Below are 24,039 nucleotides of genomic sequence, written 5' to 3' on the forward strand. Positions count from 1 at the left end.
TCTTGACCACTACAATAATTCAGGCTTGATCATCCCCATTACAGACTAATGTGTCCATCACATTTCGCACTTATGCCTTAATGATTTACTAAACGGAAATTCATGTCACGTGAATTTGTCAATGACCTACCGCTACAGACACTTTGTTCGTTCACACTTTTCTCCTCTCTACGATCCCTCACTAACAGAACGGTTCTCAGTGAAATCTACGCGCTCCTTCCCCCCCTTTGGTTTTTTTTGTTCGCGCTTTCTCGTTCTGGAAGTAGTAGGATTTTCAAACCAGTTCTTATATATAATCGCATATCTTTATTTTCTGAGACCCAACTTTGTCTGTTTTAGTCATGGCCGCACCTATTAGAAGCAAGCGCATTTCCGATCTCGCAGCTGCTGCTCCCACACCGCAAAACACGCCCGCTTCTGCTACGAACAGCTATATTGCCTCACACGCTAGCGAGCCTGCAGTTTCGACGATTGATGAAGAAGGTATGTTTCTAAAATCTTGTTTGTTTTTATGTGCACGTTGTTTTTCCGACTATCGTCTCGCCTTCTCAGCGCTGGTGTTCATCAATTTGTCTCCGGCGATCTCTTTTTACTGCTAGTGCTGAATTTTCATCCCGTACACGCAATGAAGGATTTCCTTGCTTGATGCGCAGCCATATCCACACCACAGCGGTCTACATTTTATTCTATATTGTCTACAGCTCGGATTCCAAATATTGATTGTTCTATTCAATTGAAATATATGGATTGTCATCATGATGATTACCCTCTACTTGCATATTGTATGTGTTGGTTGGCCACCGCGCGTATAACTTTTTTTTGTTGGGAGAACATTTGGCATACCGACTTGCTCTCCCCATAGCTCAAACGCCGCATATTAGCGCTGACGATCGATATTTCTCAACAGGTTTATCTGTTGCAGCTATTTGCTAACGTGGCTTGTTCTTCCTGATTTGATTATATTGGGGTGGTTCTCTCAAATGAGGTTGAGAGTTTGTGCGAGATGATGGCTTGCGGCGAGACAGCGAGCGCATTATTTAACGGTATTTGTACTAACGAATTTGAACTAGACAAAGCTGCTGTTGCTGCTACTCTTGCAAATCCTCAGTTGATCTCGATGATTGAGGGACGTTTGGGCGGCCTGATTGGACGTTCATCGGGCTATATCGAGTCACTGCCTGCTCCTGTTCAAGAGCGGGTGAGTGGACTCAAAGGTCTTCAAAAGGATATTGATTCGCTTGAGCGAGACTTTCAGAAAGAACTTCGCGAATTGGAGAAGAAGTTTGCCGGTCTGTATAAGCCTATTTTTGCTCGTCGTGCGCAGATCGTGGCTGGAGAGATCGAGCCTACCAGTGAGGAGATCGAAGCAGGAAAGGATGAAGATGAGGACGAAGACGAAGAGAAGGACGAGGACGAGAAGGATGAGGACGATGAGGACGAAGAAAAAATTGTGTCTCCCATACCAGCTGATGCTAAGGGAATCCCTGAATTCTGGCTCACTGCTCTGAAAAATATGCCTTCGATGGTCGATGTCATTACAGACAGAGATGAGGAAGCGCTAAAGTTTTTGACGGATATTCGCTCGGAGCTACTGGAGGAACTAGGATTTAAGCTTTATTTTGATTTTTCTGAGAATGAATTCTTTGAGAACAAAACGCTTTCCAAGACCTACGTGTACAAGGAATCAACTGAAGCGGGTGAGATGGATTATCTTTACGATCATGCGGTAGGCGACAAAATTCAATGGAAGCCTGAGCAAGACCTGACGGTTCGTATCGAGAAGCGAAAGCAGCGTAATAAACATACTAAGGCTACCCGTATCGTTAAAAAGGTTATTCACACAGATAGTTTTTTCAACTTTTTTAGCCCTCCTCTTATGGAGAGTGAGTATGCTGATGAGGACGAGATTCCTGAGGACTTGGAAGAACGGCTGATGTTTGATTACCAACTTGGTGAGGACCTGAAAGACAAATTGATTCCGCGTGCAGTTTTGTGGTACACCGGAGAGGCTCGTGAGCTTGATATTGATGATTTCGATGGCGAGGACGACGATTTCGAGGATGATGATTTCGAGGACGAAGAAGGCGATGATGATGATGATGAGGACGATGATGAGGACGATGCTAAGCCAAAAGCCGAGACTCCGGAGTGCAAGCAGTCGTGAAAAAGTGGATACTCCATGATGCTAGGGGAGTGGAAGATAGAAGATAGTAAATGGTTTGATATAGGTTGGCACATCTATGTATACGTATCTGTATATATAGTTGTTAGAGTTCCATATACGCAGATTTGACCTAACTTTGATCATGTCTTGTTATAGCGTTGTATATTTCTGGAAAAAAATCTTATATTGTTTAAAAATGACAAGTAGTTGTATTTATTTTAATATTTTTGTTTTTGATGCGTTTGATTGTGAATTTTTCTGTTTAATTTCCTAATGCAGTGGAACCCTTGATTTTTTTGTTCGAGTTGACTGGTCTGGCTCGGTCATTGAACAGTATACGCCACAAAGCGGGAGAAGGGAAGACAGAATTAGACGCCTCGTGGCAACGACTGACATCGCGTAATCGCTAAAAAATTTGTTGTAGCAGTCATAGTAATTCCCCCGCGAAATCCGCTACGTCTCTCTTATATTTGTTTACTGATCACATATCCTGCGGGTTTTGATAAATTGGATTTCCGCCTGATTCAATCCTACATATTTTATCGTTTTTAATAAATAGCTGTTGTGATTCGATTTTGGCTTCCGGTCGCGTCGAAAAAATAGTTATTGCTTGTTCTCTTCTCCCAGTTTTGTCTAATATTAATCGACTTAGCCACTCATTTCGCACAGTCGCCGAGATCAGAGAATAATCATTCATCATGGTATCCTCACCACAAGCCATAAACAGCGAGCTGTCGAAGCAGTTTCAGAATGCCGTCAGACTCAGTGCGTCGCCGACAAATTCGTTCATGGCTTCCGCATCACCGAGCTACTTCTCTGGCTCACCGCCCAACTCATATTTCTCGACCATTTCTGGACGACGGGCTTCCATGCTGCAGGCGCCGGCAAAGACTCTAAAGCCTTTTGCAACCGAGGATATCAAGATTCTGTTGCTTGAGAATGTCAATCAGACTGCGGTCGAAATTTTGACGCGCCAAGGTTATCAGGTCGAGTTTCACAAGACCTCGCTTGGAGAGGAAGAGCTGATTGAGAAGATCAGGTATTGTTATGACCCATTCCGCTAAAAGTTATTCGCTAGAAACAAACTAACAGATTAATGTAGGGACGTCCATGCTATTGGAATTCGATCAAAGACTAAGCTCACGGCGAAGATCCTCGCTGAAGCGCGAAACCTTGTTGTTGTCGGTTGTTTCTGTATTGGCACTAACCAAGTTGATCTTGAATATGCCGCTAAGCACGGAGTAGCTGTTTTTAACTCTCCTTTTTCAAATTCGCGTTCGGTTGCTGAGCTTGTTATCGGTGAGATCATCGCCCTTGCTCGTCAGTTTACAGATCGCTCAAGCGAGATGCACAATGGTGTCTGGAATAAGGTCTCTGCCGGATGCTGGGAAATCCGCGGTAAAACACTAGGCATTGTAGGCTATGGCCACATAGGCTCGCAGTTGTCGGTTTTGGCTGAATCCATGGGAATGTCAGTTGTTTATTACGATGTTGTGCCAATCATGTCGTTAGGTATGGCCAAACAGGTTGCTACGCTTAATGATCTCCTTACGGAAGCGGACTTTGTTACATTGCATGTTCCAGCTCTTCCTGAAACCAAGAATATGATTGGAGCTCCGCAGCTGGCGGCAATGAAGGACAGAAGCTATTTAATCAACGCCTCGCGTGGAACTGTTGTCGATATTCCTGCTCTGATCGATACTATGCGTTCGGGCAAAATTGCTGGTGCCGCGCTGGACGTGTACCCGAATGAACCTGCCAAAAATGGTCCTGACTTCACGACGGAGCTCAACGAGTGGTTTGAACCGCTGAGCAAGGTCAAGAACCTGATCTTGACTCCTCACATCGGTGGCAGCACTGAGGAAGCACAGTCGGCAATCGGTATCGAAGTTGGCAATGCTCTTGTTCGATATATTAACGAGGGCACGACCATTGGTGCTGTCAACTTCCCCGAGGTTTCACTTCGCTCGCTAACTCTGGAGGAAGAAAACCACGTGCGTGTCCTCTATGTTCACTCGAACGTGCCTGGTGTCTTGCGTACTGTAAACGAGATTTTTGCCGAGCACAACATCGACAAACAATTCTCGGACTCTCGTGGTGATATTGCTTACTTGATGGCAGATATCTCGGGTGTTAATGCTTCGGATATCCGTGACTTGTACGAGAAACTAGAGCACACGCCATTCAAAATCATGACGAGACTACTTTATTAGGACTTTATTAGGAGTGTCGTTATATCTCACCGCTCCGATCTGGACGGTCCCCAAAAAAATTGTTGTGCTGTAGAGTGACTGACAGAGTAGTTTTGATGAAATGAATGAGTGGAATGTTTTCCGGATAAGTAGCATTTCCTAAAAAAATATAATGTTCTCAAAGGCGGGACCTGACTGTAGTGTTCTCTATGTTCCGGGAAGGCAGACGTTCTCTCACGTGATGTCAGCGGTTCTAAACCGAGGCGGTTTATCGTTTGGGCGAACTGGAGAAACGTGGAGTAGATTAGTTAGTGCGGGGTTTGTTTCCCGTTGGCGGGTTCCGGTCGAGTTCCAGCGCGTGAGTGGCAGACAGGATTCGCGCGCGCGGGACGTAAATAAAGTGGACTTTGCTTTAAAGTCGACCTTCATCCAGATTCCAGTTTTCCGCTCCACCTCTTCTCGCACTCTTGGTTGTTATTCTTTTTGGCTATCGCTGTATAACACATTCCCTTGCTCTGTTCCATTTCAATGGCATTCATCCGTGCTTCACTTGCGCGCCAATCGTCTCGGTAAGTTCTGTCTGGACCGCTGTCCTGCGAGCGGAGGAGGGGTAATTCTGGCCTTGCTGCTGGCTGACCGTGATCCGGCTACCGGTCGTCAATTGCTTTCGAGACGGTCGTTGCGGACCATGGCTATTTCTGTTGGATGGAGAGACTGCGAATTATTTTGTTGTTGGTTTCTGTGCTAATTAGCTGTTTGTTTTTTCTAGTTTGGTTGCTGCGTCCTCGTCCAGTCGTGCCTTTTCGTCTTCGGTCTCGCAGGCTAGCTATGCGGACACCGCCAAAAATCTGCTTGTGAACAGCGACACCAAGGTTATTTACCAAGATAAGTTTATTTCTCTACCATCCAGTGCAATTGAATTAGTTTGTGTTTGTATTAGCGAATTTGGGCTACTTTTTTTCTCGTATCTGTGAGTCCGATCTGTGTTGGAGAGGTAGGTCTGCGTTGCTTGATCCAGCAAGCCGCGGCTCTAACCAGCTCAGGTCGCGACTCCACCTCCGTCTGCCGTTTTGTCCTCCGTGTCTCTTCCGAGTGCAACCAGCTTTTTAGTGGAGGCCAATGTTAAACCAGTCTGGATTGTTTTTTACGTCCACTCCGATTTGTCCCCTTTGTTCTGCATTCTGCGTTCTGTGTCCTGACGCCGTCCCTCCGAGTCGGGACGGAACTCAGTCGGCCACCTTCTCGGCCAGGTGGGGTCGCCTCCCAGCCTGGAGGAGGGGTTTGTCGTGCGGCGCAGACCGACTTGGGCCTCTACTACTTGTCATCCGAGATGGTATATGAACGCAGGCCATGGCTGTTTCGTCGGCTGTGGACACGGAGCCAGATTTCAGCTTTTCATTTTTCCCCGTTCCTGCGACGAATGCTTTCTAATTCTTGCTACTGGATGGTCTGATCGAAAATTCTGCTGCTGACATTCGGCTTTACGCTTTACAGGTAGACAGGGAACCTTCCACGCCCAGCAAGCTATCGAGTACGGAACAAAGGTATATTTCTCTGTAACTGCGTAATTGCATAGCTTCGCCGAAATTCAAATGCTGATCGCTGTTTAGATCGTCGGCGGTACCAATCCGAAGAAGGCTGGCCAGACTCATTTGGGATTGCCGATCTTTGCGTCTGTGGAGGATGCCGTAAAGGAGACTGGAGGTAAGGCTTTGGTGCATGCCTTGTCTATCTATCTGTCGTTTGTGTTCTAATCTCTCAGCTTCTGCATCCGCTATATTTGTTCCGCCTCCTCTTGCAGCTGCTTCAATTGAGGAGGCAGTTGCGGCAGAGATCCCTCTTGTTGTATGCATTACCGAGGGTATTCCTCAGTAAGTTTGCCATTTCTGTTCAGGTGACACAACTCTTCGTCGTACTAATCTAATAGACATGACATGGTTCGTGTTGTCGATTTGCTCAATACTCAGAGCAAGACCCGACTTGTGGGGCCCAATTGCCCAGGCTTGATTGCGCCTGAGCAGTGCAAGATTGGTATCATGCCGTCTTATATCCACAAGAAGGGGCGCATTGGAATTGTATCTCGCTCTGGAACGTTGACGTACGAAGCAGTTAACCAGACAACCAATGTGGGTCTTGGTCAGTCTCTCGTTATTGGTATCGGAGGAGATCCCTTTTCGGGGACAAATTTCATTGATGCCCTCGGAGTTTTCCTGGAGGATGAAGGCACTGACGGAATTATTATGATTGGAGAGATCGGAGGCTCGGCTGAGGAGGATGCTGCCGAGTATCTTAAGCAGTACAACCTGACTCGCGCGGTGCCTAAGCCTGTCTGCTCGTTCATCGCAGGTGTTTCTGCGCCTCCCGGTCGTCGCATGGGACACGCTGGCGCTATTATCTCTGGAGGTAAAGGCGGTGCCGCCTCTAAGATTGCGTCCTTGACTTCGGCCGGTGTCATTGTCGAAAAATCCCCTGCTCAGCTTGGAAAGTCATTGTATCAGGAATTTGTCCGCCGTGACTTGTGAGTATTTCTTTGTCTGCAATTTGATCCGCTTTTGGTAGCTAATATTTCCGTAGGCTGTGATTTCTCATGAACGTAATTCAATAAGGTATTCATAATTGATTGATGCACTGGTGGCACTCATTTGATAATAGAGATTTTGATATGCCTTTTATTTTCTATTTATTTTTTATTCTTTTCTGTGTTTTTGTTGTTGTGTTTGATTTGTTGATCATCTTCACCGATCCCAGGAAAAGTTTTCAACGATTATTTATTCATAGTTAAGTTGCACGAATTAGAATATTTCATTCCACTGAAGATCAGTGAATAGTCATAATTTTATATTTTCGTCCTCATGTTTGTAAGATTTCTATTTCAATTCTTAGACTCATCTTCCGTATTTATACTTAGTTTAGTGGTTTCGTTATGGGTTAATTGTTGGGACATCTCCACTGAACTCACACCGTGAGGCGCCGACGACTGTAAATTCTCTCTACAGCTTGTTTTCTTAATGATCAAACTTCTATAAATATATAAGCACATAAAGAAAACCAAACATAACTTCTCCCCTCACCAAAAAAAAATTTAAAAACTCCATATCAATTCACCTCATTACGCAATAGCCGCATACAGCAATTATCTTTTACAAATTCGTAAGTCAAAAAAAACCCAATCAGTCTAACAGCCTAGACAGAAACTGTAAATTGAACAACCGGAACAGGACCAGTAGGAGAAGAAGGAACAGACGTTGAAACTGGAGTTGGCTCATTGGAACTTTTATATTTCAAAACAACGACTTTTGATTGCGGATACTCTTGTTCATCTTCGTCTGCATCTTCATCTTCCTCTTCGTTTTGATACTCTTCGTCACTCATATCATCTGCATCCGAAACAGACGAATGATCAGTCGAAATAACCGGGTTATGCGAAATACTTCGACCAACATAAGAATTATCATGGGACGATCCCATCAGGCCATTTATAGGTAAATCTGAACCTGAATCGCCATTCCCAGACGTAGAATTAGCCCTTCCGGATTCGTCTTCTTCTTCATCGCTGTACACATATCCAACATATCTCTGGCGACCAGGTATGATGCGAACCTTTTTCCTATGCTGTTCCTCACTCCCTTCTTCGCCCGAAACGGAATCGGCTTGAATTACAGGAACTGGCTTTCGACTAATTCGACCTGAAATAGTGGTCACTGGCTCGTTCGGATTGAACCCAGACCCAGTCCTTCGTGAATTCAAAACCGGGTCCCCAAGCTCATCATCTTCAACTCCATCATCTTCCTTGTAATCGTCATCGTAATCATCTTCATCTTCAACATGAGTGTAATCAACTTTTTTCCCTCTCGTTCGCCCAGTGTAATCGATTGACACACTGTCTCCCAGAGACTGACGGCCATTTGTTTTCTTGCGTCGTCGTTGCTCACTTGCATCAAGAATAGGCAATTGTTCTCGAAGTGATTCTAATAGCTCCATGCTACGCTCCGATGGATTACCTGATGCTAGTTTCTCTATGAACTGAGCCAACTCATAACACGAAGAAGCGACAGGCGTCCAATTACAGGGACTCCAATAGGGATTGGACTGCTGAAATAACCTGAATCTCGTATCTGTCGCCGGTTAGTATTTTCTCGCCTTTCATGCATATTCACAATCAACTCACTTTCTCCCGCCACCAAATAATATCGTAATCTAGCATCGTCCATCCCTATAGGCTGTACACTCAATCTTGTGATCTTACTTCCCTCCATATTTTGTATATCGTACACAACATTAATCATTTCTCGAACAGCATCACTTGCCCATAATGCAAAATTTACAAGAGCAACAAGAACTTCCAGTCGCGAAGACCAGCCCATTGAAACGAATGTGGCTCCTCCAGTGAATGGACCTGACTGCTGATACACACCCCAATACGATGCTCCAAATGTAGAAATGGCTTCTTCTAACGGACGAGTAAAATGGCCAGGCTCAACATTCTTCTTGCGATTCAATACTAATGTCAAGATTCGACATAAGAAAGATTCAACAATGGAGCTTGGCTGCGAAGACATAAGCCCTTCTTCAAGATCTTGAGGGCCAAAATGCGAAATGGCTGAAAACAAATCGGAGAACTTTTCGCGAAAAAATATTATCAAAGAAATATTTTGTGCGTACATAGGTTCATGAGGATTTTCAATAACTCTTGTTCTCTGCTCCTTCATAAGATTGGGTTCTCGGACATCTTCTGATTTAACACTGTCCTTAAGCTGACTGGTCTCAAATGTTGTCCGAGTTTCTTTAGCATCGTCATTCATTGAAATATCACCCTCAATATCCGGTTTCGATAGCGCAGTCACAACAGCGCCTGATATTTCCTTGTTTGTATCGGTTTCAGTATCTGAAATATCATCGTCATCTTCGTTTGATCCTTCTTCATCAAGACTCACATCATCTGGAAGATTTGGAGTAAAATCGAATTCGGTCTCCGAACTTAAGTCATCGTCACCTACATTAGATGCACCAGAAGAACCAAGATCGTCACCAACAGGAAGTCCGGTACGTCGAATATCTTTACCGCCACGACCTCTACCTCTACCTCTACCCCTTCCTCTGCCTTGTCCTCGAGCGCGGGTAGTTCCACTACCTCTAGGACGACCACGAACACCGGAACCTCTTGGACGACCAGAGCCCCGTTTCCGACCCCGTTTACTAGGCTCTGTAACAGTGATTTGAGAAGGGCTTTCACTACCGGAATTTTCATCATCTGAGATCATTTCGTCATCGAGAATAGAAGCAAACTTGGGCACTTCTCCAGCTTGGGTTTCAGTCGTCTTCGGTGCAGCGGAGCCATCACGAGCAGAAGCACTTGCAACCGCAGCTGCAAAAAGGTCTTCGTCACCTACCTTTCGCTCCTTGATTTTGGTCTCCACCAGTAATGTAGTCTGAACTTTTGGCACTTTCCGCTTAGACGCAGATTTTTTTGGCAAATCATTTTCGATTGGCAATTTTTGCTTTTCTGCATTGTCATCCTCTTCATCACCGGAGATAAACTCGTCGTCCAAGACAGACTTGAAACCTTTGGACTCTGGCTGTGAACTAGATTCGACTGGCTCAGCCGAACCACTCTTCTGGGATTTGATAGCAGCAGCAAAAAGATCTTCATCGCGGAGTCTAGAGCCAGAAGAAGGACGTGGAAGCAATGGAACCAGTCTATGGTCGATATCCTTGGCCTCTGCCGCCCCCGGCAGTGGAGGAGGTATCGGTTTCCGACGCTTGCGAATTGGTTTGACCATAGGCGTAGCTAAGCTTGGATTTGTGAGCCTTGAACCGCCGCGACCGCGACCCCGACCGCGGCCCCGAGATCCTCGAACACCAGAAGTACGGCTATGACCATTTATAGGGACTGGAACACCCTGATTAGCGAGTTGTGCTACCTCATCGTGGGACAGGTCAGGAGAATCAGACAGATCACTCAAGCCAGAAGATTCAGGAGATGCCATAATTTTCAGCACCCAAAAATTAACAATTGCAAAAAACTAAAACCTCTCGCCTCTGAATCCTAGTCGTGAAATAAATGGAACACCACCGGTCTAAGCGACCAAGTTTCAAATTCCACCAAGTAATCGGTATGAACGCGACAAACTCCCTCTACCCAAAGACGCGTAGAAAAGATCAAATCCTGAATGCCAACAAAGATCACGTGGATCAAGGAAACTAGAATCGAGTGAGTAAAAGATAGTCAAACAGGACTTGAAATATCAGTAATAGACGATCTTGTCGAAATTTGCCAAATGCCTAAGAATCATCCTTCTCTTTTTTTTCATCCAAGCCGAACGGAAACCCGCAAATTAAATTACCCAAAACAGTAATTTACACATGACTAGTCAACGCGTAGAAACAGGCAAACCCTAAACACTGCCTAGCCAGGGTAAAAGATGGCGATGATGATACGAGACGGGAGCTTGACCGACATATATTCCAACGTAGGAGAAGCGTGCGTGGTAAGGAGTTGGTGGACCGAAAACGCTCTTTTCTGACCATGTATATGTGTGTGATATCCAATGATTCTGCACGGTTGTAGACAAAATAGAGACTGGGAGAGCTGAAATTACACAGAATTGGATGGATTGAGCGATGGAGGACAGGATGAATAGGCAAATAGATCGATCGATGAATAATAATAATAGAAGCAGAACGGGCGGGTGAGAGCTTACCGATTTCCGGAGGTGAAAAGCGGTCTGAATTTTAAAAAAAATAAATTTAAATTCGGACGAGGAGCAGAACCCTTCGGACACAATTCTACCAGTGAGAATATTGCTAAAGTAAACTAATCGAACAACACAAAGAAAAAGAAAGAAAGAGAAAAAGAAAGAGAAAAGAGAAAGAAGAAAGAGACAAAAAACGCAAAAGCAACAAACAGGTGACAACCAACGATTGATTGGCTAGAGTGCGGATAGTCGAATATCATTTAAGTTAGCATGTCTTTTTTGGAATTATATTTCCACATATTGAGCAGCAGCAATTTTTGTTTAGGCCCGACCGATAGGCCCAAATGGGCATTTGCTCGGCTTACATTGAGTCTAATCAGCCCTATCACTGATTCTATTTCTAATCACCTAACCTAGTCTTTTTTTGGTCTTTGTCTCTTAGCTGTTGAAAATCAAATGAAACGATAGCGTTCTACTGTTCACTTCCATGCTGTATCATTCGTGTCTGTGTGTCAATCCATCATTATCAGCCCCTCCATTACACTCTACTCCTATCTATCAATTCATCGCATATTGCACGCTTCATATAACAAACTCATCCTCGTCTACTGGCAGCCTAATCCTTCCGCTCTACTTTGTTCACTACTATTGCCCGCTCGCGAATTTCATTTTTAAACTAGCGCGCCTATTTGCGCTCTAATCTCATTCTGAAAAAACTGTAATTTCTTACTCTCTATATTTACGACTGACCGAATCAGTAAACCCTTAACCTATGAGCGGTTGCCACATAGAAAGCAATAACAGACTGAAGTCGAGGTTTTGAAGAGTTGCTGGAGGTTATTGATGTACGTAACAGAAATTATACGGACAACAGTGCCCTAAAATGGCCGAACATCAGCCAGATCCAGAGCCGGAATCTCAAGATATATACAAAATTGATGATACACTTCCTGAGTCCGCTGCTCCTGTTAAGCGGAAAAGTCAACCAGATGACAACCAAGGCGAAGAGGTCGTCAATATTCTCGAGCTAGGCGCTGATCCGACCGCTGATGTGTCGCTGTCTCTGGAAACAGTGGATGAGCCTGAGAAAAAGAAAAAAAAGAAGCATAAAAAGAAGTCTAAAGATTCTGCACTTGCAGTTTCGAAAAGTTCCAAGCCGCGACCAGCAAGACCGCAAGCTGAAAGATCTGATGTGCGAGATCGACCCCCACAGCAAACTGGCACAGTGTTTAATATATGGTACAATAAATGGGCAGGTGGTGACAGAGAAGATAAATATGCTTCACAGACTAAGGCAGATGGGAGATGTAATATAGCTAAAGACTCGGGATATACTAAGGCGGACTCGATCCCTGGCTCGTACTTCTGTTTGTTTTTCGCAAGAGGACTATGTCCAAATGGAAAGGATTGCAGCTACCTCCATCGCTTACCTACCGTCACTGACATCTATGACCCAAGTGTCGACTGCTTTGGTCGTGACAAACGTTCCGATTACCGCGATGATATGGGTGGTGTAGGTAGTTTCCTACGGCAGAATCGCACAATATATGTTGGTAGGATTTTCGTCTCCGATGATATCGAAGAAGTCGTCGCTCGTCATTTTGCAGAATGGGGTGATATTGAGCGAATCCGTGTTTTGAATTCTCGCGGTGTCGCTTTTATTACTTATCTCAACGAAGGCAACGCTCAGTTCGCCAAAGAAGCGATGGCTCACCAGTCGCTCGATAACAATGAAGTTTTAAACGTTCGCTGGGCAAATGTTGATCCAAATCCTCTTGCTAAAGCGCGTGAGCAACGAAGGTTAGAAGAGCAAGCTGCTGAAGCAGTCAGACAAATGCTACCGCCAGAATTCTTACAACAGTTACAGCCGGTCAAACGAAGAAAATTGTAATTTATACGACAAAATTTGTACATTATTTGAGTTTACTAGTTATTTAACAAAAGTATATATATATACATACATATATACACACATTGACACTCCCTCATTCCCAATTCCAATTAATTCCCTTTCCAGTTTCTTATTTCTGTAGATCCAAAACTAGGATCTTTTCTGATCGAAACGAATACAAAAACACATTACTGACTCCTTTCGCGGCTTCTGCTGTCAAAACTTCATGCAAGCGGTTCAAATATTGCCGTTGAGTAGCCGGAGCGGTCCCCACAACTTTCTTCCAGCCATCTGGACCGGCCAGAGGCATAGCAGGAATCAGTGCCATTGTCTCTAATTTGAAATCAACTGCAATGATCGGAGCGTCCGCTAGACCTGAATTCACACAGTTATTTGCCATTTCATGAGCCCTTTCATCGATCACTCGCTTATTGTACTTCCTAGTTGAGCCTTTATTTTGTTTAGCATTCTTCTCATATCTTTCCGGATCATTTGTGAGGATGATGACTTCTCTAGTAGCTGTACCTCCTGATCCATTTGTTCGATTGGTTGAAGAAGTTCCTCGATTATGCTCGCTCTTTAGTAGAGCTACAGCTTCATTAATTTCCAAATCAAAATCATCTTTACGAAACATATTTTTGACTCGTAATGATTTGAAACCATCCGATCCATGACCAACTTGTGATTTCACAATAATCAACCAATTAGTTCCTGTCGATCGAGCATAGGAGACTAGACTGTCTATCGACGAGCCTACTACTGCAAGCTCGGCTCGAATGTTACTATCCCATAATTCTTTGACAACTCGGACCGACATTTCCCTCGTGGCAAGATCTGATGCACTACTAACGACCAAGGCGTCGGCGACAGATATAATATTCTGAAGTTCGCCTTTCTTGGTAGTAGTTAGCCGTTGCTGCTCAGTAGATAATAAATATTCCCAGTTAAAATTGAATCCAACTGCCGAAATCGGTCGATCTCCAAAATTCGAATTATGGTAATACTTTATAAGATTATCATATCGACCTCCAGCTGAAATTACTGGATGCCGCTTATTGTCAATAACAACTTGGAACATAATGCCATGACGATAGTACTGTTCGCTGTAATTACTTAAAGGCGAAAGAAAACTAGATCGGACTCCAAAGCATTTTAGAAACTGACTCACACGGCGCATATGGCCACTGACATACTTAAATCGATCATTGTTGTAGTTAGCAGCTTTGAAAAGATCTTCTAGTTTGGTGAGTCCTTCTTCTATCGTCGCTATATTTCTATGATCAGTATTGCATGACTTCACTCGAACTGCTATTCTCTATAAACAGCTTACCAATAAAAAAGTAGTTCTCCAAGTCATCTAATGCGGCAGATGAAATCATGGATTTCATTTTGAGCTCATTCTTAATCTCTTTCATACCTACCAAAAATAGATTGCTCAAACAAGAGATCAGACTTGGTCGCTGGGCCTGATTAATTCGGCATGCATCCAATACCATTTCCCTAAATTTCAAGCGGTCAGAGATATTACAGACTAATTCAGGGCGAAAGTATAAACATACAAGAGATCGCTATGATTCAAAATGAATTTGGGCGTAGAATCTTTTGTGAACGTTGGTAGAAACTCGACCATGATCTCATCCAGTACTTTCATAACCTCCGCTTCTGCAACCGCAAAATCAACCGGATCTGTAGATAGTACATCATAATCTACTTGTGGATATGCGCGTGGCTCGCTGCTCCGAGTAGGATCTTCATTGCGATATACATTGCCAAACGTGAAACTTCGTCTATAAGACGGGCGACCACGAGCAAGCCTTCGAGCATAGGGTAACGTAAGATCAAAAGGTAGTTGCAGAACAGTACCCACTTGATCTACGACCTGATAAAAATTGAGCATGTTAAGCATAGGTGACTTTGGAAATAGAATTGACGGAGACTGAACTTCTACTGCACCATGTAGTCGAAAAATATTAGTCAGTCTTTGAACAATCTGCGCTCGAAGTACGCAATCATTGACATTTGTAGATGTCGCCTTGTCATAGAGAACATCCATGTACATCTCATGAGGTCTCGCAAATAATGCACCTCTCACTTGTGATAGCCAAGGAGAATTCGGATCGATCAGACTTTGCACTGCTTGTTTGATTAGATCACTCTCGATACGAACTGGTAACTGACCTGATCTCAAAAGATCAGAGGCAGAGGGTCTCAACTTCGGTTGATGGTCCAACAAACTGGTTACTATGTGCCGCTCACGATCGCGATCAGCAGGAAAATCATCAGGGAAAATGATCTTCTTGGATCTAAGTTTATTCAAAACTTGGACTCGCTCCATTTTAGTTCTCATCCGATAGCACATTTCAAAAAATATGATGCCCAAAGAAAACATGTCTACCTTTTCGTTGTAGTTTCCACCGCCTACAACTTCCACGGCAACATACAACGTGGTACCGACATCCGAAGTCAAATCATCTCCAGTGTTATCAGTAGGAGTGACAGCCAAACTTTTGGTATTATGGACATTCGTTGCAAGGCCAAAATCTCCAACTTTACAATTTTGATGGCCATCAATGAAAATGTTGGACGGCTTTAAATCTCGGTGGATGATTCCTTGAGAATGAATATGATCTAGAGCCTCCAGAATCTGCTGCAAATAGCGCCAGTAATCATCAGGATTATTATATAGACTATCGCCTATCAAATCTTGTAAAGTATGCTTTTCGCAATATTCCATCTGAATGAATAAAGTGCTCCGAGTATATTGCGAAGCGGTTTCTCTGCGATTATGCATCGGTGAAAGGGCTGAATTTTTTGGCTTTGAAATCTCAATCAGACTGTCCTCCTGCGGAGTTTCTGAATCATCATCACTGTCATATCCAAATACAACATTGAAATCCTGCATCGAACTTGACATGATATCTAATCCGCTCATCGAATCAAGTTCCTGAGATGCACTAACTTGCTGACCAGTCGAAATTTCTTCATCCGAAAAGTACGGTGTTTCGAATTCGGAAAATGCGTCGTCATTACTGTCGTCATATAAGTAGTCTTCTTCCAGCCAGGCAGTTATATATCGGACCACAAACTGACTAGACAACGAAGATAGTAGCTTGACTTCACTAAGAATGTTTGCTAGCTTATCTTGAGTATGACGAATTTTCTTCACTGCGTAAAACCTGCCATCAAGCCGATTTCTGGCCTTGACAACTTCACCGTATGCACCACGTCCAAGAAGTTGAACCTCTTCAAAATCCTTCAAATAGCGAGACAGAATTGGCTGCTCGGGATAATGCAATTTAGAGCTCCGTCCATCAACTGATGAGCTTGCTCTGCGAAATTTGGGCGGCCCAGATGCCCCGGAATTTGACGGTACAAACTGAGGTACAACGGAATAGGAGGCAGGTACAGAGTCTCTCAGAAATTGTGAAAGTAGTAGTTCGAACGCGGAAGGTCTTTTCTTCGGCGTTGGCTTAAATATTCGAGTTAAAAACTCGTACAACGGTTCGTTTAATTCTTGAGACTCAATAAATGAGATCGGAGACTCAAACTGATCAATAACCGATACACCACAAATCATTTGTAGGAATATGACCCCAAAATCCCAAATATCCGATTTACGATTAGGTTTCGCACTATCAGCTAGTTCTGGAGGAGGCCAGCGTCGGGGAACTAATGACTTTGTAGAACTTGATGTGAAAGGATGAGCCGTATTCATCTCTTCCAAGAGGGCATAGTATGAGACATTGGAAATCTTTGCAATGGAGCCTTGCAATGAGTCATCTCTAAACAGCCCTACAGAACGAAGATCTAGCATTCTGTGAAAAAATCCACGTTTATGGAGATCTTCAAGACCCTCTAAGAGTTGAATTGACCACTCTCTAGCAACGTTAACCGAAACCGAGCCAACAGTCGAAAGTAGATTCTCTAGAGTACCAAGGGTCGGAAATTCTGTTAAAATTTGAACGAGCCAGCCCGAGTCATGCCTCTCAATTTTGAAATCAAAGACAGCGGAAATGTTTCCATGCTGTATGTGCTTGAGTGAATTGAGATCCGATTCTAAAGTCTCAAGCAATTGCTTGCCTTCAGACTGGTTCCAAAAACTTTCTGTAATAGTAACTTCATGAAGAAGAAACACAGGATAAGAAATAGAATCCCCATCTGATACAACAGGCTTAACGATGTACTGCTGGCCAAGAGGACAATCACTGGCGGTCGGAACTTTTCCCACCACCTGTCGAAATGAAAAGGCAGTTCCATCAGATGTTTTCGACTTTATGAGACGATCAAAGACAATTCCATCAGTCAATACACTCGCTTCTTCCATGGGTTCATCTACAAGGCGATTACGACGTTTTATCTTGTCGTCGCGCCTTCGAGTTTCATAGTCAATCATTTCTTGTAGGACGCGAGCTTCTTCGATAGTGCTAGATTCATGCTGCTTTCGCTGCTCTTCTTCCTGCTTAATTGCCAAAGCGACCTGTTCGGCCACTCTCTTTGCACGCTCTTCTTCCAAAGTTTCGCGACTGATTGCGTCCATGATTTCATCTAACTGGCTTTGAACACTGCTGGCTATTTCGTAAATCATTACTTCACCAAGGAGTTCGCGAGGTTTGGATTGAAGAAAGGCTTGTATTTCATGAAGTCGTGCTCGATGTATATTTTTAGGGGACTCAACATTTACTAGCGGAACGGAACGCGGATAGGTCTGAGTAAATTTGACCTTGAGTGTTAAGGAGGGAACTCGATTTGGGGGAAGCGGGGACTCGCCATCGCCATAGTAATTTCCGGTCAGGTGAATATTAAATGAGGGACTTGCAATCTTGTTCCAAGCTGAGCTAGTCGGATTATCAGAAAAATCGTCGCCGTAAATGGATTTTAGAACCTCGACCTCATCGGCCTGCGTCTGGACGTAATCAACATGATCTGAAGATGATTCGTTTCGGGTAATAGACGTTGCTGCTGACTGCTGTGATTTGGATATAGCATCTTTCTTTTTTGGATTCATAGTGAAAGACGGGTACGATCTGGAGAATGAATTCAAGTTGTCGAGAAGATCTGCAGAGTGTACAGAGATTGGAATGGAGACCTAGTCAGTCGACAGATAGAGCCGGCAGCGGAAAAACACAACCGAGACGGGGCCGCTGTCTCGTTAGCGATGGATTAGTATGCGCAGGTACTAGCATAACTTCCGGGATAGGGAGGCCGGAAGAAGTGCAAATGGATACTCACCTAGAGAGCGCCGAGCTGTTCAAGTCGACATGGAATCTGATCTGGAAAGAGCGACAGTGGTAACAGGAACAAGAAGCATCCAGAAATATGGACGATGCAAAAGAGAAACAACCAATGAGGGATGTAAGGGCCAGGTATTAGAGTCACCCGTCCGTAAGAGTAATCGTAATTTAATGAGAGTCTTTGAATCTGTGAGGAAAAAGGGCCGTGAAGAAGAAACAAAAGGCTCAGCGAGCTAGTTAGTATATGTTAGGTTACCTGTGTGGCTTTTGGGAGTGACCTTCGCCGCACCCGTTTATTATATGGCGATTGTACAATAGCAAAGCTGTTTTACAAGGAGCTGGTATTCTTTTTGTTCGAGGACGGCCAGCAGAATTTACGACGTTCTGCAATAAAAGCATTGAGCAGTTCCCGTAGGAGAGTTATTTGTAGACGTTTACTGGGTGCTATAATCGAGCTCAGAACAGACGATTGGCACAGGACTGGCTCGCCGAGCACTTTCAGAGCCCGCTCGCGAAACAAGAGTCAGAGCTCGACCCGCAGTACTACGCGCTCAGAGCAGCAGTAAACAACACGTTGGGACTGCGCAAGTCTATATAGAGCTGTATAAAGGAAAAAGGATCTACGCGAAAGAGTGCGTCATCTGCTCGGCCAGTTTAAAAAATACTTAAAAAAATTCGAATTTTACTTAAGGAGTGGAATTATATTCATACATCTCAAGTTTTCTCTGAATTCTTCACTTTTCTATTCTTCCCTCTCTCACACCTTGTCCTCCTTCATCGCTTTCTCTTCAGCCGCCAGCTCAATCAGTCATTCATCAACAATTCAGATTCTCGCTCCCTGCACCTAAATGAAGGCATGCGCCGTCTCTTATATCTGTCATAAAACCACGTGACAAGCCGCATAGACACAGTGTCACTCCCAGCACATGTGATCGAGAGTGTTCTCGGGGGTTCAAAGGGGTACAGTTCGTCAGCGGCCAGCTATTCCGGACAGAGCGTCGGAGAAACGAGGTCGGAACTTTGGTGGCAGTGGTGGATAGTGAAGTTAGAGGTCACGTTGACTGGGCGATGAGGCTAACAAAAAAGCCTCTGTGGAGTAGTACTGTGGCAGTCCGCTGTGAGCGCAATACTGGTGAGGAAAGGCTCGAGGGGAGGGAAATATAGGGCCCCGGCACCGGTGATGACTTCACAGATTCCGCTGGATCCGGTGCATATTTTTGTGTGGGGTGAGAGAGCTCGTAGCATTGCTACAACTATGCGAGTACTAGTAACCTGGGTTTAAAGGACGGCCAAGAAAGAAAGAGCTCTTCGGTTGGTCAAACCTGGAGATCGTCATTGAAGCGAACAGCCAGTCGACCCCTCGTAGTTGACGCGCGTAGGATGCTCGAATCGAGAATGAATCCGCAGTCAGTGGAATAAATCGAGTACATATTTCGAATCAGCTACATTCGCCGATTCTACTGTACACCCACTCCCTCCCCCCGGGCAGATAGGCCGTATCGGTCCCCGGGTGGAAAAACCATAGCTGGCTCTTAATTTTTTTCCTTCCCCTCTTTCTCTCTTCTACAGACCAGCTCTCTCGTATTTCAACTTAACTCCATTTATATCCTCAAAATCTGCAAACTACCAACAGTGCTGTCTGTGTCTCTTGTTGTTTGAGTCCAGGTTGTACATATCAATTAGCTACCGTTCTTGCTACTCCGACTGATCCGTCCTAACTCCTGCGCCATGTCTACACTACAGTCAGTTTTCCCGCTCACTTCAACCTTACCAGCTATCTTTGTGCCTACCGCAGAGGGCGGAAAGGCTGCTATAACTGTAACGTTCAAGGATCTTGCCGCTCAAATCACTTCTGTTCGCAAATTTCTTGCAACTCTGGGGCTTCCGCGAGGTGCTGCAATTGCGATTGCGCTTCCAAATACCCTAGAATTTGCAGTGCTTTTCTTCGCAGTCACTTTCTCTGGATACATCGCTGCGCCTCTCAATCCAGCTCTCAAACAGTCAGAGTTCGAATTTTATCTGGCAGATCTTGAGTGCCCGATCGCGTTTGTCCCGCCGACTGCGGAGCGCGATGCTGTTATAAAGGCTGCCTCGAAAGTCGGCAAGTCAGGCGTAAAGATTTTCGAGCTTGAGTCAACAGGCCCTGCTTCTGTCATTCTGAAGGACGGTAATGGTTCGCCCATCACTGTTCCCGCTTCTGCTGGGCCTCTGATTGATGCGGACCCCAATGATGTGGCTTTGGTACTCCACACATCGGGAACCACTGGCAGACCCAAAATCGTGCCCCTGACTCAGACAAATCTAGTCATTTCTATCAGCAACATTGTGCAGACCTACAAACTTACAGTCACGGATCGTAGCATGCTTGTTATGCCTCTGTTCCATGTCCATGGTTTACTCTGTGGCTTTCTCGCGCCTCTGTCGGTCTCGTCGAGCGTGATCGTTCCCCTACGGTTCTCTGCACGCACGTTCTGGAAGGATTTTGTAGGTCTGGGCGCAAACTGGTACACTGCAGTGCCCACAATACATCAGATCCTGCTCAAGGGACCGTCTCCGTTTGACGACGGGAAAGGACCCAACGTACGATTTATTCGTTCATGCTCGTCGGCTCTTGCAAAGACTACTATGGAGCAGCTGGAGAAGCGATTCCATGCTCCTGTTCTTGAGGCCTACGCGATGACAGAAGCCAGCCATCAGATGACTTCTAACGATCTTCCGCCGGGCCAGCGCAAGGCTGGAAGTGTCGGACACGCCCAGGGTGTAGTGCAGGTTGCCATTTTAGATGCCGATGGTAAGGAGGTCAGCCGTGGACAGCAAGGCGAGATCTCCGTTCGCGGCGGAAACGTCACAAAGGGTTATCGCAGTAATCCCAGCGCTAATGCGTCTAGCTTCACCAAAGAAGGCTTTTTCCGCACCGGTGACCAGGGAATTATGGACCAGGACGGCTATGTGTTCATCACTGGTCGCATCAAGGAGTTGATCAATCGCGGCGGCGAGAAAATTGCTCCCGTCGAACTGGACGGTATCATGCTGGAACACCCGGCGGTATCTGAGGCCGTCGCTTTTGCTGTTCCTGACGAGCTCTACGGCCAAGAGGTACATGCAGCGATTGTGCTAAAGCCCGGTGCGAAGGCTAGCGAGGCAGACTTGAAGCAGTTTTTGGCCAGTCGTGTGGCCAAATTCAAAGTGCCCAAGAAGATATATTTCACGGATATCATGCCGAAGACTGCCACAGGCAAGATCCAGCGTAAAAACGTTTCCGAGAAGTTCTTTGTTCCAGAAAAGAGCGACGCTATCAAGGCTAAATTGTAGGCTGGAACGGCTCACTGGCTTGCGGGTGTCTTGTTACATGTAAGGGTTTCCGGCAAGCAGGACTGAGAGTCGTGGTTCAAGGTGCATACGGCTATAGACAAGTCGTCATGAGAGGAGGAGGGGGAGGGGCGGCAAGGCTGTAGGCTTGTCGCCCTATGTATGTATATATGCGCAGAGTTGAGATATCTGGAGCTATTTTTTGCAATTCGGCGACAAGTGCGGATGCTGCGCTGTAGTATTGTTTGGCTGAATTGAGTTTGTTTAGTGCACTGACTGAGTAGACCATCGTACGTACATGCTCGAGCAAGCATGTGCTGTTGTTGTATGTCATTTTATATCGGAGCAGGTAGAGCGGCCGCATTGTGCTGGCAAGGTACAAACCGCTGCTAGGCTTGATTGACTATGGGCGAACGAGATTTATTGCAGACGAGGGCCAGGATCGTAGACTTTAGATGCCGGTGCCGGTGGGTGGCAGGGTAGTACTGCCCTGGAAGCGTAGCTAGGACGGGTGTACAGCGAGCGATCTCCTTATACCGAGCAGAGTCACTAGCAGAGGAAGTACATGCGCCGGGACAGCAGCAGGCAGGTGTCTCTGCCGGTTAGAGTTCTGAGTAGGTGGTGGAGGAGTAGCGGGGAGGGGGACACTCTGTACAGTAGTAGCAGCTGGACGAGGCTCTGTCCGTAAGGTCTTCTGTCTGTAGTATCAGGCCAGATGCTCCGAGGAGGGCTGTTTTCTGAGCGGGTTTTAGTATTACTGCTACTACTGCTCCTACTGCTACTACTAATGCTACTTACTGCTAGTGCTACGACTACGGCTACTGCCGTTGCTCGTCACGCTGCTCTGGACAGCCTGCGACTACGCTCGCTCTTAATTTTACGCCGGAACAGGGACGGTGGATGTGCTGCGCAGACCACGTTCGCAGACCGCAAAAGGCAGCCCTAAGACTTATCCTGTCTGTAGTGCTGGGGAGACAATGTAGCAAGTGCCTGCACGGTACCTAAGAGGCAGTTGAATATATATAGTCTGCCAACGAATGGGCGTAGGCGAAAACAAAAAAACCGTCGGTGGAGTACAGACATTCGCCTATTGTGAGCATCTAATTCTGACACGACGCTGACTCTACCAGCTTTTAATTTTCTGACTGTTTTTCTAGACATTCTCACCTCAACATGCTCACATACACAGACATTTTCAGCTTCATCATCATCTACATCACCATCACCACCACCACCACCATCCTAGCTGTCCGTCCTGGCCATCGTCTAGACTACTCGCTGTCAGTTCTGTCGCAGATTTGCTTAGTTAAGTCTCCTTAAGTCCGCTCCGCGTCTTTTCCCCTTTCCCTTTCCCTTTCCCTTCCCCTTCCCCCCCAGCTCTATTATACGACAGTGAGAGTACAGTTACCGTAGCCAAACACCCTGACCGTGCTCCAAGTCACTCCGTTACTCTACCCGCCTCGTATCTTTCCGTTCTGTTTGGCCCGGTAGCTGGTAGCCGCCAGCGCGCCGTCGTGGTCGTAGTCGATGTAGTCTCCGTAGCCCGCCGTAGTCAAGTCGTCGCTTCCTCTGCTTTCTGCCATCGTCCGCTCTTCGGCCTGCAAGTCTCTCCATCGCTGCACCCCCCTCCCCACCACCCCCTCTATTTTGATGCTCCACACTGGGAACGTCCCTGCGCAGGTGAAGTTTTTCTCGTTGTGCTATCTTGCCACATTGTCCGTAGCCTTTGTCTGAGTTAACATCCTCGCCTGGCCTTTCCTCTGTCCCCTGTAACCTGCGCAGAAGCCGTCCTCGTCGCGCTCACGGTACACCTCGGACTTGTCTGCTCTCTCGCTCACTAACTCTACACCACACCAGTCTCGCTCATCGCTCGATCATCCCCCTCCCCCCAGGTACCTGGCCGATTCTGTCCTTCTCCGTGCTGTTGTGCTGTTGTACTGTTGTACTGTCGTCCTTTATTTATATTTACTCCGCTATTCTAGGGGCTATCGACTACCCGTCCCCAAGCTCGTGTGGTTCGCGGTTCCTGCCCGGACTACTTCCAGCTGCCAGACACCGCGGATCGCGTACTGCTGAGAGCCTACTTGCCACGCTCTACGCGTCCACGTTCGGTACCCTTCTTCTCGACTCATTCATTTTCGCTGTCCGTCCTTTCATCGCCATGCAATACGCTTCCTCTACTCAGGCTCCCATTCCTGGGCAGCAACAACAGCAACCGCAGCTGCAGCAACAGCAGCAGCAGCAGCACCCTCAGCAGCAGTCTCAGCAACCACAACAACAACAGCAACAGCAGACCCAGCAGCAACAGCAGCTTGGATCCCTTCCGCCATCGCGCTCAATGTACCAATACAGCTATCAGTATCCTGCTACGCAATCTCCGATGCCTCTTTCATCGATGTACTCTCAGCAACCGCAGCTCCAGCCGCCCTCTTCCCACCATCAGCAACAGCAGCAGCAGCCCATGTTCATGCCCTATGGCTCTATGTCGTCTGGCCAGCAGCCTCCGCTATCAATGCTGCACCAGCAGTCAAATGGGCCGCCGTCGCAACCTCTTTCG

The 24,039-nt window shown here is 45.9% G+C and overlaps 7 protein-coding genes across 7 annotated transcripts; 5 read left to right on the forward strand and 2 right to left on the reverse strand.

Annotated features, from left to right (window-relative positions):
* The first annotated feature begins 179 nt into the window (after positions 1-179).
* Positions 180-2,558, forward strand: V1516DRAFT_668099 (uncharacterized protein). The gene is made up of 2 exons (XM_066920950.1): positions 180-483; positions 1,071-2,558. Exons 1-2 carry the CDS (start codon positions 342-344, stop codon positions 2,162-2,164), a joined length of 1,236 nt encoding a protein of 411 aa, XP_066779793.1. The 5' UTR covers positions 180-341; the 3' UTR covers positions 2,165-2,558.
* Positions 2,559-2,562: 4 nt separating this feature from the next.
* V1516DRAFT_39421 (uncharacterized protein) lies at positions 2,563-4,484 on the forward strand. Its single transcript, XM_066918987.1, has 2 exons — positions 2,563-3,203; positions 3,267-4,484. The coding sequence occupies exons 1-2, from the start codon at positions 2,863-2,865 to the stop codon at positions 4,375-4,377; spliced, it is 1,452 nt and encodes a 483-aa protein (XP_066779794.1). The 5' UTR covers positions 2,563-2,862; the 3' UTR covers positions 4,378-4,484.
* Positions 4,485-4,546: 62 nt separating this feature from the next.
* V1516DRAFT_668104 (lsc1 alpha subunit of succinyl-CoA ligase-like protein) lies at positions 4,547-7,253 on the forward strand. The gene is made up of 7 exons (XM_066920951.1): positions 4,547-4,925; positions 5,126-5,241; positions 5,842-5,900; positions 5,967-6,060; positions 6,119-6,227; positions 6,284-6,874; positions 6,931-7,253. Exons 1-7 carry the CDS (start codon positions 4,885-4,887, stop codon positions 6,935-6,937), a joined length of 1,017 nt encoding a protein of 338 aa, XP_066779795.1. The 5' UTR covers positions 4,547-4,884; the 3' UTR covers positions 6,938-7,253.
* Positions 7,254-7,995: 742 nt separating this feature from the next.
* Positions 7,996-9,062, reverse strand: V1516DRAFT_613924 (uncharacterized protein; the record flags this gene model as incomplete). Its single annotated transcript, XM_066919324.1, has 2 exons — positions 7,996-8,471; positions 8,525-9,062. Coding segments are annotated over 2 exons (1,014 nt in total), but the record flags the coding sequence as incomplete, so codon positions are not given.
* Positions 9,063-11,889: 2,827 nt separating this feature from the next.
* On the forward strand, positions 11,890-13,036 carry V1516DRAFT_668112 (uncharacterized protein). The gene has a single exon (XM_066920952.1). It carries the CDS (start codon positions 11,935-11,937, stop codon positions 12,940-12,942), a length of 1,008 nt encoding a protein of 335 aa, XP_066779797.1. The 5' UTR covers positions 11,890-11,934; the 3' UTR covers positions 12,943-13,036.
* On the reverse strand, positions 12,923-18,194 carry V1516DRAFT_668113 (kinase-like domain-containing protein). Its single transcript, XM_066920953.1, has 3 exons — positions 14,502-18,194; positions 14,273-14,442; positions 12,923-14,208 (listed from the first exon to the last, which is right to left on the reverse strand). The coding sequence occupies exons 1-3, from the start codon at positions 17,945-17,947 to the stop codon at positions 13,073-13,075; spliced, it is 4,752 nt and encodes a 1,583-aa protein (XP_066779798.1). The 5' UTR covers positions 17,948-18,194; the 3' UTR covers positions 12,923-13,072.
* Positions 18,195-19,901: 1,707 nt separating this feature from the next.
* V1516DRAFT_694060 (uncharacterized protein) lies at positions 19,902-21,485 on the forward strand (the record flags this gene model as incomplete). Its single annotated transcript, XM_066923922.1, has 1 exon — positions 19,902-21,485. The coding sequence occupies one exon, from the start codon at positions 19,902-19,904 to the stop codon at positions 21,483-21,485; it is 1,584 nt and encodes a 527-aa protein (XP_066779799.1).
* Positions 21,486-24,039: the final 2,554 nt, after the last annotated feature.

This window comes from Lipomyces oligophaga (assembly GCF_038497815.1).
Source record: "Lipomyces oligophaga strain CBS 7107 unplaced genomic scaffold V1516scaffold_1, whole genome shotgun sequence".
NCBI lineage: Eukaryota > Fungi > Ascomycota > Lipomycetes > Lipomycetales > Lipomycetaceae > Lipomyces > [Lipomyces] oligophaga.

Bases quoted from the DNA above. Each gene is read 5' to 3' on its own strand.
- V1516DRAFT_668099 (XM_066920950.1), top strand. From the start codon at position 342: ATGGCCGCACCTATTAGAAGCAAGCGCATTTCCGATCTCGCAGCTGCT. The intron at 484-1,070 runs GTATGTTTCTAA...AATTTGAACTAG, and splicing joins TTCGACGATTGATGAAGAAG to ACAAAGCTGCTGTTGCTGCT.
- V1516DRAFT_39421 (XM_066918987.1), top strand. From the start codon at position 2,863: ATGGTATCCTCACCACAAGCCATAAACAGCGAGCTGTCGAAGCAGTTT. The intron at 3,204-3,266 runs GTATTGTTATGA...AGATTAATGTAG, and splicing joins GAGCTGATTGAGAAGATCAG to GGACGTCCATGCTATTGGAA.
- V1516DRAFT_668104 (XM_066920951.1), top strand. From the start codon at position 4,885: ATGGCATTCATCCGTGCTTCACTTGCGCGCCAATCGTCTCG. The intron at 4,926-5,125 runs GTAAGTTCTGTC...TGTTTTTTCTAG, and splicing joins CTTGCGCGCCAATCGTCTCG to TTTGGTTGCTGCGTCCTCGT. The intron at 5,901-5,966 runs GTATATTTCTCT...ATCGCTGTTTAG, and splicing joins CTATCGAGTACGGAACAAAG to ATCGTCGGCGGTACCAATCC.
- V1516DRAFT_668113 (XM_066920953.1), bottom strand. From the start codon at position 17,947: ATGAATCCAAAAAAGAAAGATGCTATATCCAAATCACAGCAGTCAGCA. The intron at 14,443-14,501 runs GTATGTTTATAC...CTTGAAATTTAG, and splicing joins TTGAATCATAGCGATCTCTT to GGAAATGGTATTGGATGCAT. The intron at 14,209-14,272 runs GTAAGCTGTTTA...ATAGAAATATAG, and splicing joins GGAGAACTACTTTTTTATTG to CGACGATAGAAGAAGGACTC.
- V1516DRAFT_668112 (XM_066920952.1), top strand. From the start codon at position 11,935: ATGGCCGAACATCAGCCAGATCCAGAGCCGGAATCTCAAGATATATAC.